The sequence below is a fragment of the Typopeltis vanoorti genome, chromosome 9 (genome assembly GCF_054136105.1).
Source record: "Typopeltis vanoorti isolate ZY-2024b chromosome 9, IOZ_Tvanoo_1.0, whole genome shotgun sequence".
In the NCBI taxonomy this organism is placed as follows: domain Eukaryota; kingdom Metazoa; phylum Arthropoda; class Arachnida; order Uropygi; family Thelyphonidae; genus Typopeltis; species Typopeltis vanoorti.
In genome coordinates, this window is record NC_143557.1 from 83,063,536 (window position 1) to 83,079,738 (window position 16,203).

Below are 16,203 nucleotides of genomic sequence, written 5' to 3' on the forward strand. Positions count from 1 at the left end.
AACCAAAGATAAGCAATCTCCTTTCTTTCTCTCCCCCTCTCGGGTGCATTGTGACCATCTGTCTTACATTTTGGACAGAGGACATCCCATTGAGAAGAGACTACTACAAGAACATTAGTTTTAATGTTCCCTATTAAAAATATAGGTACAGTTTCAAATTCGAGGGCACATTCAATGAGGCTAAAGCACCTACATTTCCAACAACCATAATAAAGTTATTTATAGCAAAATTTTGGGAGTCTTATCCTTTCCTTATTAGTCATAAATGATTTATTTTTGTATATTTCATGACCATTCTGCTCTTCTTGCTTAAGAGATACATTCTTATTTTACCTTTTTTTGAATTGTCAGTTACCATGAAGATGATCTGCAAATTTCAAATCACAATTTTTGGTTATTTAGATAAGTAATAAACTTGTGTCTACATTTTCTAATATAAATCTATAACCAAAAGTGCAATATTGTTTAGAAGAATAGCACTTGAATAGGATGGAGACAGGCTGTGCATTGGAACACAGCAACCATTATTTTTCACTTTTTTTAAATTTATTTTATTTTTTTATGCATGACAGCAATGGTGTCCAACCTACAGCTGATATGGAAAATGATCCAAAACAACATTTTAGATTTCGTTCATTTTTTCAAGAACTGTGTACATTTGAAACTAAAATATGTAGAAATAAATGAATTTAAAAGACTGGTGCTCACTGCAGAAAAAACATGAGTGTTGAAGTTACAAAGCCATGTGTTTGGTACTGTAAGTTCTTTTAAGTTTTGTTTGTCACGTTACTGTCAAGTGTCAAGATTGACTGTATGCATGTAGTTTAGCACAGTCTATATATGTACATATTAATCTCTTCATATTGTGAAATACTGTTTTGATAACTTTTTATTGTACTGAATTATTAATTTGTATTGAATTAATTCAATACAAATTAATAATTCAGTAATTCAATACAAATTAAAACTGGATTGAATAAAAAAAGATAACATGAAAATAGAAACTTTCTTTTACATTTAACAGATATGGAAATGCTAATTTTTCACGACTCACTCCGTGCATAAAAAAAGGTTGTTGGACACTACTATACTGATGCTAAGTTCAAAGTTATTTCTATAGTTATTAAACTAGCATAAACAGTTTCATGACATGATTGTAAACCCTCAGTAAGATAAATACTGTTTAATTGCAATTATTGCAGTGAATTACTATAGTGCTAATTTAAATGAAATTAAACTGATTCTTGGTTGTTTTTTCCTTATCTTTCCTATCTTATATGCAGTTATGAGCATTTACTATAAAGATCTTTCTATTCCTTTCTCTGGCCACTTGTCCATGTGTGTTAGGGGTTGATTCACACACACAAACATTGTAGACAAAGAAAGCAAAATACTGGAAAAAATGGACTAAAAGAAACTGGAATCCATAAGCAGCAAAAGCATGTTACCCCTGTGTGTGTATGTGTGAAGAAATGGGAAAGACTGTAAAAAAAAAAAAAGAGAACAAAGAATGTGAAAATCGAACACAAAAACAAAATGCTGAGCTCAAACAGAGCCTCGAGTAACCAAACATCCTAATAAAGAACCTAGAGAGCTCATCAAAGTACTTTAAAAATGCATTTCAGTGTTAGTTTACAAGTAGTGTTTCAAGTACTCATTTGTTAAAGAGCAAGCCAGCAATAAGTGAAAAAATTTTTCAGGGATGGAAGTCTAAAAATCAAATTTGTCCAATGTAGAGCTCTCAAATCAAACAATGACTGGAAAAGTTTGAGAAAAGCCATCGATCAGGAGGATACATGTGTAAAGGAAAATAAAGGAAAAACAGATGTATTTTTTGTAATGACTGAGAAATGTATTATGATATCACAAAAAATTGGTGATGCTTATATTCTAATATGCTAAAAGAATCATCAACATAAAATTATTTATCTAAAACACTTCAAAAGATTGATCTAAGAAGATATGTACACATGTATATTTTCTTCATACTAGAAATTATAGCATTCCCATCTTTTCTTTTGTATAAAGTTCAATGGCACTATCATAAGCTGAATACTGCCTGCAATAAATCTGGTATGAAAATAGGCAGGACCATTGAAAACATCAACTGTATCCTGAATGAAGAACCTATAGAATAAATAAAACATTTCATCTATCGAGGCAATTTTTAATGAAGAGAGCAAACCAAGTTGATGTGGTAGCAAGTCAAATGAATACATTTATGTGGAATAAGAAAGAAATTAGTCAAAACAAAGCTATATACCAGACTGTATTCAAACCAATTTTAACTTTGGAATCTGAGAAGCAGATTAGAAATAAAATAGCTGATCAAGGACTGGAGGATTACAGATAGAGTTCTGATAAAAAATTAAGACAGTGAACAGATGACATCAATGGCAGAAACCTATTAAAAATGAGGATATTAGGAAGGAACTTGACATTGCTATCAATCATGGAATGTGTGAACAGAGCTAATCAAAGGTGGTATGGTCACTTAATGGAAAAGGAAAGATTAGCACAAATGTTCTTTGTCAGAATGGCAGGAAAAAAAACTGAGGTCTAGGTGAACTGATACAGTAAGAAATGCTTTAAATTAAAGATACCAAGAAATCATATACTTGGTTTAATCCTTTATCCACGTGTAAGCAAACAAAGCTTGTGCCTGAAGTATTTTCAGGACTGGGGCAACTCATGGTAAAAGTGGTATGACTTCACATCACTTGCCTTAGTATCCCATAATGCAAAGTACATCTCCTTGCAGACAATGTTATGCATTAAGGCAAGGGTCACTACCCAGACCAATTGACCTTTATTGAGGTCTCATCAGTGGGAGACAGACTCAGAGGTAATACCAAGATTGAAGTAATGCAGGTCATATTTTCATATACGAGTTGCCAAAAGGTGTCGCACCTTATTATTATAATACTCTGGATTAGAGATAGATAGTTGTTGAAAGTTTTTACAGTTGGTACTATGAAAATATCACTTCTGCATTACTTCAACCTTGGTATCATCTCTGGGTCTGGCTCCCATTGATGAGACCTCAATAAAGGTCAAAACTAGTCTGGGTATTAACCCTTCCCTTAATGCATAGCATTATAACATGTCTGCAAGGATATATGCTTTGCATGATGGGATACTAAGGCAAGTGATGTGAAGTCATACTACTTTACCATGAGTTGTCCCAGTCCTGAAAATACTTCAGGCATAAACTTTGCTTACACTTGGATAAAGGATTAAACCAAGTATATAATTTCTTGGTATCTTTAATTTATAGTATAACCAAGTGGAAAAACTTTCAACAAATAAATGCTTTAGAAGACCAAAGCATAAGATCTAATGAGTGGAATCTCAAAAAGTAAGAACATTTGAAGGAAAATTGTCAAGAGGAAGTTGATAATGATAGCTTTTCATCATAATATCCTGTATGCCCTGCAAGGGTATATATCAAGAATTTGAAGATGAATATAATAAAGTTTCAAGGTTCCCATTTAGTTTATATTGCGACTGCTAAATGATTAATTAGATAAACCCGGAAATAATAAATAAAATAAAACAGTATGCAACAATACCATGCCAACTTTAAGGTTCAAATTTGTGTTCTACTCAATGAAGAAAACAGCAAATATATAAATAACAATGAATATATATAAAAAATATATAACAAAATTAACAAATCTTAACATGTTCTGTGAATCAAAACCTATTTTCTATAATAACTGCATAATACTCAATAAAAATTTTATTCACTTCATATCTTACAAAATGTGACTATTTTTAAACAGCATTCAGAATTAAGTGAATAAAGCTAATGCTTTATTTTGTGAAGCATGTCTTAAAATCTGTCAGAATTTCATTCTATACCAAGCATCACATATACGTAAAATAAAAAAAAATTAAAAAAAAACTATATACATTGCTAACAGAGTTTTATAATATGCTAACATTGTAGTACCTAGAGTTTTGCAAGATTATGCAGTGGTTGCATCATTAACTACTGTTGTTGTATCGGCAATAGCAGTATTTTCTAAAATCCACGGATGATTTAGAACACCTTCAAGAGATAACCGTTCTGCAGGTTTGTACCTTAAAAGCTACATGGTAGAGGGGGGAAAAAAAAAAGTAATGAATGTTACAAAACTTATTTAGAATAAATATCAGAAACCAAGCCTTGAATTCAATAAATATTGAAGACTACTCTAAAAACAGTTGATGCTACTCTGTCTATCTTACTTATTAGAACTAGTATGTCTGATACAATTACTATTCTTGATTTTAAGTTTGTGTCCTTGTAACATTATTACAAAAGATTTAACAAAAAACATACCAAAGGAAAAAGAGTTAGGTTATTACAATATATGCAATGTATACACAGCTTCAATTTCTCAAGTGTAATACTAGTACTGTGAGAGTAAATTTGGACTAAAACAATCAACAATTTGAAACAATTCAGTAACTTATCAGCTTGAACTTAGTTGATAAAAACTTTTAGGATTCTTTAACAATCAAATTCAGAAGAGCTGCAATGAAGAAGTGTCATGTTCTGCTATTTAATGATCTGCATTAATGTGAACATAATCTGATGGAAATGGATGCAAGGCCCATTTTTCATCTCTGGCCTCAGCTGAATGCCCACTTCAACTGCAGTAATGAGGCCACATGAACAAAGCATGCAGTATACATCAGAAGGACACCAATTATGTATTTTGTCTTTTGAAGTAAGTTAAAAAAAAAGAGAAAGTTTTTGAATAAGAGAGGAGAACTTTTTTTTTTTTTTTTTTTTTTTTTTGTTTTTAAATGAGCAATTTCTCCAGATATATTTTTAACATATGGAACAATTCTTTTATTTTGCTTTATATCAAATGGCTGTTTAAGCAGAACCATTTAACATTTAATTAATATGGGTATTTTATAAACATTTAAACAGAAATCATTTTGTATCTAATCAAATTCTTTAATAGATTTCGTTTAATCCTTTAAACAAGTGTAGGCAAACAAAGTTTGTGCCTGAAGTAGTTCAGGACTGAGGCAACTCGTAGTAAAGGTGGACCATGCTCTCATTACTCCTTGTCTCAGAATTTCCCATAATGCAAAGTACATCTCCTTGCAGACATGTATAAAGCTATGCATTAAGGGAAGGGCCACTACCCAGACCGGTTTCGACCTTTATTGAGATCTCGTCAGTGGGAGGCAGACCCAGAAGTGGTGACACTAAGGCAGAAGCAATGGAAAGGTCATATTTACTTATATGAGTTGCCAAAAGGTGTACCACCTTATTAATTTACTCCGGATTTAGAGAAAGATGTTGGAAGTTCATTTTCCACTTGGATAGACTATAATAAATTTAGTTCAAAATCCTTTACCCAAGTGTAGGCAAACAAAGTTTGCACCTGAAGTAGTTCAGGACTGAGGTAACGCGTAGTAAAGGTGGACCAAGCTCTCATCACTCCTTGTCTCAGTATCTCCCATAATGCAAAGCACCTTGTGGACATGTATAAAGCTATGCATTAAGGGAAGGGCCACTACACCTTTTGGCAACTTGTATAAGTAAATATGACCTCTCCATTGCTTCTGCCTTGGTATCACCACTTCTGGGTCTGCCTCCCACTGATGAGACCTCAATAAAGGTCTAAACCGGTCTGGGTAGTGGCCCTTCACTTAATGCATAGCTTTATACATGTCCAAAAGGAGATGTGCTTTGCATTATGGGAGATACTGAGACAAGGAGTGATGAGAGCTTGGTCCACCTTTACTACGAGTTACCTCATTCCTGAATTACTTCAGGCACAAACTTTGTTTGCCTACACTTGGGTCAAATATTAAACTAAATTTATTATAGTCCAACCAAGTGGAAAATAAACTTCTAATCAAATTCTTATTTTATTATATCCTCATAAGAAGATAATATGGACTTTAATGATGCCAAACTTCAGTTGGGAGCCCATATAAATATTCATTTTAGGTAAGGGTAGGTTTCTACAGACATGAAAACTTAAAAGAGTCATATGGAAGAGGCTAAGTATGAGACAAACCAAACAGAGTTAGCATTATCACTAAGTTTTACAGCAAATTTGAGTCGAGTATTTATTGAGATTGCAATTGTTTTTAAGATCTTCTGCTGATTCCCCCAAAAAAGTAATCATATTTATGCAGTGAAGTTTTTTTTTTTTTTAAATATTCCGTGCACAAAGCGTTCGAGTGTGATCAGTTAGATCTGACTGCATATCACAAATATGTAGTTGATGTTTTGTGAATAATAAGAGAGGCTGCAATTAGAAGGAGCCATATACACACACCTGAAACAAGAGGGGGAGGTTGGTCTTTTATGGGGAGAGAGAATGACAGACAGTCGACGTGCAGTTTCAAAGCAGTGCCAAGATTTCATTAAAGTTCTATTTATTCTGAAGTGCTCAAGATATAGTAGCAGCATTATTATAATCTGTGTTGAGACAGTTGAGGGAGGAACAAGTGTTTTGTTAATTATAAGAATTGTAGCTGTTAGATCTTCCTGTGTAGAGTTGTTTCCTATACACTATGAAAGAAAGCATACCTCTATGATTAAAACACATAGAATGGCCACACTACTGTTATCTTACTTTTCTATAGTAAAAACTGGATTCTGGGGTTCTAGTGTTGAGGTGAAGCAATGAGTGACTTATCCATGTGGCCAGATGAACACAGACACAATCAATGTATCTCAGTCAGACTGAAGGTTCTAAGAATGGCAGTTTCACAAGGATGTTTTTCAACATGTTCTATATATAAATTGGCTAGGGGAGGAGCAGAGAACCCATAGCTATTGTCTTCCTAATGGTACACTTTCATGGGAACATATACTCAACCTTTGCTATCATCATCACCTCCTAGTAACATGGCATAAAAACTAATTAACATTAAATATAAGAACTGTTGTCAAAAGGATTTTGCTTGGTAAGAACACAGCCACCTATCTACCTCTTTTGCTTAGGCTTAGGAAAGTCTAGCAAAAGAGGTAGATAGATGGCTGTTGGCAATAATTAAAAAGAAAATTAAAAACATACTTGTTTTCTTTCTCCCACCATCTCACACCCCCTCTCAACATACAAAATAGAGTAACATGCCATTACTATTTCCTATATCTGAGTTACCTCAGACACAAAAAAAGCACCACCAGAACTTTAAAGAAATATGACCTCTACACTGCTTTCAAACCTCATGTCAAGCTGGCTGCTCTTATCTGCTCCCCTAGAGATCATTTCCCTCCCTCCCTTACAGGTGTACACAAGGTTTCTTGTTTGTGTAACTTGTTTTATTATGATTAAACTGGAAGATCTGAACATAGTAAGTTAGGCAAGAAATAAAACAGTTAATCAAAGACTAAACACCACAGATATGAGAGTTCTGAGAAAAATTAAAGGTGTTAAGAGATGACAATCACATTAAACATGAAGGTATTAGGAAGGCAGTGAAAGTGTTAGCAATTCAGGAATGTGAGCAATGCTAGTCTCAAATAGTATAGTCACTTAAAAATAGAAGAGGAAAGTCAGCAAAGCAGGTGTTTGATGCTAGAATGGTAGGCAAAAGATCTTGAGCAAGATAAAGATCTAGGTGAACTGATGCAATTAGAAGTATTTTAGAAGACTGAAAAATACAATCTGACATTATCCATGATATTCTGAACAGACAGAGTGTGAAGTCAGTAATAATGTTACCATATACTACTATATAATAGTATCCTGTACACTAGAGGATAGTACATAACAGCAATTTGATATGCTAATGCAAGATGCTACAAGAACCAAAATAAGTGATTTGGTAATATACCATTTGCAAACCATTTCTCTGCAATTGCCACTTAATCGTGATGGCATTTTTAATGCGACTCCTATCCAGTGGTTAAGAAATTTTTTAAAATAATTTTTCATCTTTATTTTATTTATATTATTTGTATGTTTATTTTTACATAATCCAGAAACCTTGCTCGAAAGACCAAACATGAAACTTTTTCAACCTGCTTCAGGCCTCCAATTAGGAACAGTGGTCTCACACTACTGTTCCTAATTGGGCAACGAAATTCATCTTTAACTTAAAGACAACCATTAATGCCCATATTGAGATTTGGACCTACAATTTAACCTCTTGGTTGGAAAGTGGATATCTCAGCTGGCATTTCACTTCAGATACTAAACTATATCTGAAGGTCATATAACATGATATTACTCTAGAATCACTGCATGTGTGTGTGTGGGGGGGGGGTGAAGAAGATCCATGTTACATATAAAAAAATTCATATAAACACAGTTCTGATACTGAAAAATTACATAGCTTTGGCTGTTTAAAAAAAAAAAAAACTACGGAATTTGCAGTGGAAAACGAGTAAGCAGAACAAATCTCATGCCTGGTAAAATGTTTACTCAAGAATTTAAAATAAATTATATCACCTATTGCTTTAATACATCATATAGCTCACAAACTAAAAGTTCTTTCTCACAGTAACTATTGTAGTTTGTTATAACTGTGCAACAGATATTCTGCATGTTGAATTTGGTATGCTCTTCATATTTTGTCATTAATTTTACAATGAAAGTGTTGTTGCTCTCAAGTGAATACCATTGATGTTTTCCAAATCAAAGCACAGAGCTAGTGTTTGAAAGTTTTCTAGAAACTGGAAAACATGTTTCTTAGCATTCATATTTCATCTGAGCTTGCAGTCTCAACAAGAAATATAGCTGAATCATTGCAGGTGTAGCAGAGTCCTGATATACATACATGACAGTTTCACAACTAAAAGTAAGCAGTATGTTACACAAATGCTTCTTCCCATACTACATACAGCATGTTCAGCACACCAAGCCATGCTCAAAAGTATCTTGTACTGAACTGCTGGAAATTTGTTGGATCAATGCCGACTGTACTGACCTATATTCTGTAATGAATCTCAATGCTTGCATGTCTGGTTAGAAACAAATCTTTGTGGTGCTGCATAAAACATTTTTCAACATTGCTGTAACCCATGATCAGTTTCTTTATGAGTATTTTATTTATTACTATTATTGGAAGGTGATATTATCTACAATTTCTGCAAGACAACTTGTTGCAACTGTTAGACATACCGTTTACATATATGGCACTGTATACATTTCTAAAACACACACACACTGGAGTTCTACAATTATTTTTTCTGCCTGGGGTATCCAAGAAACTGGTCACCAAGGGATCTCTGAACTTAAATCCTTGAGATTTTTGACAATGGGATGAATGAAAGAGCTGGTATATAAGACCAAAATGGAAATGCAGTATGCATTACTTGGTCACATATTAGATGCTGAAGCCAATATATATGAAAGATTGTTCCTAACAAATATACGTCATATTTTAAGTCAAAGGTTGTATTTATGAGCAGCTATTAAAAAAACATGAACTGTAAATTCTTGAATAAATGTTTAAACAACAGATGTCTGTTTATCCTTATTTGTTGCACACAGAAACTTAATAGTCCTTTTCAGTCATAGCTCCATATCCATTCATGTGAAATTTACTCAACGATCTCTGCTGTATTGCACCTTACTTCAACACACACACACACACACACACACACAGATTTAAATAAAAATAGAAAAATCCTTATCTCACCCACAGTACTAATGTACTCTAAGTTTACAACCTTTCATCAGTGGGAATCATATAAAAAAAATGGTATTAATGGACTCAGAGGATAGAGGAGTGCATGCTTGTTACTCTGATATTCAAGGAACTGAAACAATCAACTTGAATAAATTTAAAACAAATGTGTTGTTTGAAAGGAAGATCAACAAAAGTTGATCTTCCTTTCACCCTCCCCCAGGGGAAAAAATAAGCCCTGGGTGATAGATGTTAACTGTAACTTTGCTAGCAGTATCTGTGACTAGTAACAAATACCACTATCAAAACACTTCACCTTGTTTACATTAGAGTTGTCATATTTTGTATTATCTTTTCAAATGGGAAACAGTGTACATCTCATATGTAATTAATATGATACTCATGCAGTTTGTAACTACTTAATTTCTAAGTTAATACACTTGCTGAGAAACAGATTCATATGTGCAAAAAGTAAATGGATTTTGGTAAATTTCAAGTAAAAATGAAACCTAACACAATTTTTTAAAATTTAATTCAAGAATACATCATCTGTAAAAATAAAGATGCAAGTTCCTAAAATGTGGAGGTCACATGCTGGGTGAATATGTTATAACACTCTTACACATGCCCCACACATTTAACATTTTTTTATTTTATTTTTACCACCAACCACAATTATGGATGTTACCATTCTTGAACCACAGTACATTTTTAGCCAATGTTTGACAATGTTGGCTAGAACATCTATCATTTACAAACCATTTCATGGAAATCATGAAAAGGTTTGGAAAAGCTTATGTGATCATTATTCACATTTCCATGGCATTTGATTTAGATATCATACAGAGACCTACTATTAAGCCACCATGTCTGCCTTCAATCCTTTGACAGTTGGATTGCCAATTTCCTCTCTTCAGATGTCAATGCTGGACTCTGCACAACCCTTTTCTCAGTGACGTCAAATCCTATCCATAGTTCTAAAGTATTCCAAATGCTGAGATCTACAGCAATATCATAAACACTGAATGCCTTATCCTCCAGCAAGGTAAGACAATGTCAACCTCAATGCTAACCATGTCCAGTCCTTATTTCTCACAGATTAGATACTTCATCTTCCCTTACTTTTGATAATACTCACTCTCCAGACAAGATCATAATTACCTTTTTTTTGGAACTGATTTACATCATTAGCATTTTTCTTCAATTATATATATAAAAAAAATCCATATCTTCCAAAAATTAATAACCATACAGAAATTTCAAATCATCCTGATCATAGAATACTATTCTCACATTTGAGGTGGTGCACCAAAAACCTTCCTATAATGATCCTCTCTCTCTCTCTCACAAACACAGTTTTGCTGAACCGGCTTCCACTATTCTCACAGTTAATGGTCATTTACTTGCTCATGTTGTTTAGTGAAAAAAAAAGGCACAAGATATACTGAGCATATGCATGCAGGCACACTAGTAGGAAGGCAAATACAGACTGACTGTAAAAGGCAGGCTCCAATCCTGACTGGCACCCTCTATGGGTGCAATGATGGACACTTGCTGACTGTCTCAAAATTTTGGCAGTGTGATGCAGCCGAATTTAAGTTTGGGAAACGTTGTAGTGCTGTCATCTCATATGTAATATGGATTCTATTCATGGAATTCTTGTTTCTGTATAACAGGAAGATTTTCTACTGGATCTAGTGATCCATATCTATGGCATGCCACCCCAGAATGAATGCTGGTAGATGAAGGACACATTTTCTGTGTTCTTTTAGACGGATATCATCAGTTCTTCTGTTTGCTTGAAGTATTTAATCTTTCAGGTGCAAGAGATACTGCAAGATGCAAGGATGGTCCAGATGGTGAAGAGGATCTTTAGGTGAGCAGATAAGGTAGCTAATTTTTGGTAAGGCCTGAACGCCTCATGTTATACTTTTTAAGAATGTGTGCAGTTTTTTCCTGATGTGCCCCAGATGTAGGCTATGGCAATGAGTTTTTTGTATTCTGGATTTTTATTATTATTTTTTTGGGGGGGGGGGGACAGAAAGTTATGTTGACATTGTTAATAGTAAAAAGCCATTGGCTAACAGTATGTCTCAAATGTGATTGATTTTAGTGGAGAGGCTAATGTGGTTCTCCATAGATGGTTCTAGTTCTGTTTGCTAAGGTTTTTGATAACATCATACTGCTGAGAGGGATGGTCATGTGATAGGTGGTGGATGTATCTACCAGTCTGAGTAGGTTTTTGTACGCTGAAAAGGATAAGGATCCATTTAGCCAGGTAATGAGCATGTCAAAGAAGGGAAGGCAGTTATACCTTTGTTACAACAGTTGTATTTATGTGAAGTAAATGGGAAAGAATATTTTGAAGGAAATGATTTTTATGAACTACAAACTCACACATAATGAAGACCAAGTGTTGCTTTTCTTCATATAATTAAGGACTTAATTCAGTAGTCACATTTTCAATCTGTTGGCGACAAAATGGCATAGGATGTTTAAAAAAAAACATTCCTGGTGTTAAGTAGCAATTAATGCATAACTATATAATAAAAAAAAGATCACATATTACAAAGGTGATCTTTGGGGAAGATGTATATATCAGGTCTACATTTCACAAAGAATAAACAATCAGAGAAAAACTTACTATAACAAACACATTAATAGAGTAAATATTTATTAATATTTAAAATCAAGTTCTAAAGTAAATAGCTCAGTCAAACTACAAGCTAGTTTTAAATACACACATGAATGCTTAACAAATTAGCTAACCATAATGACAGAATGCATCCATTTCTATTATGTTTGTCATCTATGTAACAAGCCATGTAACAAGTTCAAATGTTAAATGTTCTTACTTTTTAAACTAGTTTGTAGCCATGGCTTCACTAAAGTGGGATTGAGTGATTTGGTCAACATATTGGATTTTAAATATCAATAAATATTTAATTGTGTTAGCATGTTTGTTATAAATGATAAATCAAATTCAGTTACCTCTGAAAGTATGAAAGCTTATTATATCATTATTATTAAGAGAGATCTCCAGGGAGTCAGGGACTCATCAAGGAAGACCACATACTAGATGCACCAGTTTTTGTACTTATTCTTGAATTCATTCACATTGCTTGCACGCACACACACACACATGCAATGGCAATCTATTCCAACCACACACCAACCTATGAGAGAAAAATCTAGCCCTCACTCCCTTCTTAGCAACATTATTCTCAGCTTCCAAGAATGCCATCTTGTTCTTTCCCCACCCTCCATAAAATGAAAAAAAAACTCCAACTGAAATCCTGTATGACCCTTTCAGATGTTTGCAAGTCTCAATCGTATTACCCCTCTTTCTCCTGTTTGCTAGTGTCTGCAGTCTACAAATTCTCAATCTGTCTTCATAATCACCATTTCACAATCCTGATATTTTTTTTTAACTCTCCTATGCACTCTCTCCGCATATCAGAATCACAATGGAAACTACGAGACCAGACCTGTGTACAATAGTCCAAGTGCAGTCTTATCAAGGCCATGTAAAGAGGCAAAATGATTTCCTTATCTTTACATGTGAACGTTTGTTTCAGCATTGCACTCATCTTTTAAGTTGTATTTGCAATCTTTGCTACATGGCACCCGAACGTCAACTTCCTATCTACTAACACTCCAAGATTCCTAGCCTGATCAGTTTCTTTTGGCATAATCCCACCAATATAATAGGACATTGGGTATCTAATCACACTGCTGCATGGCTTTACATTTACTGATATCCATTTTCCCATGCCCACAATTCTAGCTTATTCAAATCATTCTGCATGTACTGCATATCAGCAGCATTCTGATTACCCTACCTACCTATCTTTGCATCATCAACAAATAGCTGTATATTGCCTATCAAATCCTTCCCAATATCATTAATGTACAGATTGAATAACAGTGGACCAAGGACTGATCCTTGTGATACACCACTAGTTACCTTAAATCTTGCAGACTCACATCCCCTATATATCATTTTTTGATGTCAGTCAGCCATCCTCTTATCCATGCTTATATTTTATAATTCAATCTCACATTCTCCAATTTATGCAATTTCCATGCTGTATCCTGTCAAAAGCTTCAATAAAATCCAGAAGTATCATAGTGTATCCATTTCCCTTGCTTAACTCAGTGGAAACATTATTGTAGAATGTGAGCAAGTTGCTAAAACACGACCTTCCCTTGCTGTTCTTTGCAAAGTAGAGATTCACTGTCAACCCATTTCTGAATGCGAGCTCTTAACCATTTTTTTCCAGAATCTTCACCACCATTCCTGAGATACTCATTGGTTGATAGTTGGAAATATTGGTCTTTGCACCATCCTTGTGCAATGGGATTACCATACTCAAAATAAATTGTTTATTTCATGACAAGACTCTGGAAGGAAGCAAAATTAATTACAATCCTGGTATAGATAAAATCCCACAATATTTTTGTGTATACATAGCACTTCTGTTCCACAAATTATTGAGAGCTTTATAATATATACAACAAAATATCTCCCATCATAAACAACCTAATACCTCCAGAGCAAGCAGGCTTCAGACCAGGAAGAGGAAGTTGTGAACAAGTACTGGCTCTTACATCAATGATTAAGAATTGTTTTGAGAGACGTCTGAAATCTATTGCTATGTTTATTGACTTAACATCAGCATATGACACAATATGGAGAAAGGGCCTGCTATTTAAATTTATGAAGATGATTCCATGTAGAAGAATCACCAACTTAACGAACAATATGCTTAATAACAGATGGATACAGGTATCAGCAGGCAATTCAAAAAAAGTCTGAGACTTTTTTGAATTGAGACATTTATTGTTCTGTACTATCTCCATGGTTGTTTAATTTATATCTATTTTCTAATATTTCTAAAATTCTTTGTAAAATTGTAAAAGAAGGTTTAATCCTAAAAGAAATTCATTCGAAGTTCATAAAAGTTTATGGGCATGCTTCTCCTTCTTTTACGACAATTAAGAAATGTGCTGCCAAGTTTAAACGTGGCCATACCAGCCTTGAAGGTGATCCATGTGAAGGACGTCCAAAAATTGTAATAATCATTGATCAAATCAAGTGCACGATATGGTATTGGATGATTGGCGAGTCAAAGTGCATGAAACTGCTGAGACTATAGGCATTTCAAAAGAATGTGTAGGATATATTTTGCATGAAGAATTGAAGATGAAAAAGCTCTGCGCAGGATGGGTGGCGCTCTTGCTCATACCAGATCAAAAACGCACTTGCATGAAAATCTCTGAACAGTGCTTGGAGCATTTTAACAAAAATAAAACTGATTTTGTGCATCGATTTATTACTATGTATGAGACTTGGATTCACAATTACACACCAGAATCCAAACAGTGGACAGAAGACAAAGTCGGTTCCATCAGCAAGAAAGGTCACAGCATCGGTGTTTTGGGATGCTAAAGCCATTTTGTTTATTAATTATCTTGAAAAGGGTAAAACAATAACCAGGGAATATTATTCCGATCTTTTAACCAGACTAGATGAAAAAATTCGTGAGAAAAGACCTGGTTTGCAAAAGAAAAAAATCATCTTTCATCAGGACAATGCACTTGCCCACAAAGGTGTTTTGGCAATGGGAAAATTAAGGGATCTACACTATGAATTGTTGGAACATCCACCCTATTTGGCTCCCTCTGACTTCTATCTCTTCCCAAAACTAAAACTCTTCCTCACTGGTTAGCATTTTTCTTTGAATCAAGAGGGGTATTTTGCAGATCTTACTGAGAATCACTACTGGGATGGGATAATGGCGCTGGAGCATTGCTGGAATAAATGTATTAGTCTCAAGAAAGACTACGTTGAAAAATAAAAATAATTTTGAAATTATAAATTCATTTTTTCATTGTTAGGTCGAGAACTTTACAGACCACCCTCGTATTTATAATCTCCCTCAAACAAGTTCAAGGAAATTTGCTTATGAAGATGACCTTGCAATGATCACACAAAGCACTAAGTTTAATGAAGTCAAAAAACAATTACAAATGATTTGAAAATTCTGGACTCATATTTCAAACAGTGGCATCTAAATCCACACCTATCAAAAACTGAAGTGTCATCTTAATAATCATCAGGCTAATTTCAAACCTACTGTCTTCTTCAGAGATACATTGCTGAACTTTAACAGTACACGTAAATATTTAGGTGTTACCCTCGATAGAACACTCACCTTTAAAGAACACCTAGTGAAAGTAGCTCAGAAAATAAAAACTAATAACATAATTCAGAAGCTTGCTGGTTCAACTTAGGGTGTAGATGCTGAAACTTTACATCTATCAGCTTTGGCCTTGGTTTATTCAACTGCAGAGTACTGCTCCCCACTATGGCCTCAACAGTGTTCATACTTCTAAAGTGGCCCAGCTTAAACAATGAGAATAATAACAGGAACCACAAGATCTACACCAAATTGTAGGCTTCCTGTCATCAGTAACATTGCACCTCCTAACTTAGGCAGAAAAGAAGCTCTTGCTAAATTACGGACAAATTTAACCAGCAATGTTAACCTAACCTATTCACAAGGATATACAAAATCCCCCTACAAGGAGACTAAAATC

General features: G+C 34.2%; 1 protein-coding gene across 2 annotated transcripts in view; it reads right to left on the bottom strand.

Annotated features, from left to right (window-relative positions):
* Nucleotides 1-3,727: 3,727 nt before the first annotated feature.
* Nucleotides 3,728-16,203, bottom strand: part of LOC150103208 (aurora kinase C-like) — a 121,881-nt gene continuing 109,405 nt past the window's right edge. For both annotated transcript variants that reach the window (XM_090398523.1, XM_090398522.1), the window contains exon 9: nt 3,728-4,094. In XM_090398523.1, the coding sequence (XP_090254649.1) occupies nt 3,972-4,094 (123 nt within the window). In that variant the 3' untranslated portion in view covers nt 3,728-3,971. The remainder of the gene's footprint in view (nt 4,095-16,203) is intronic.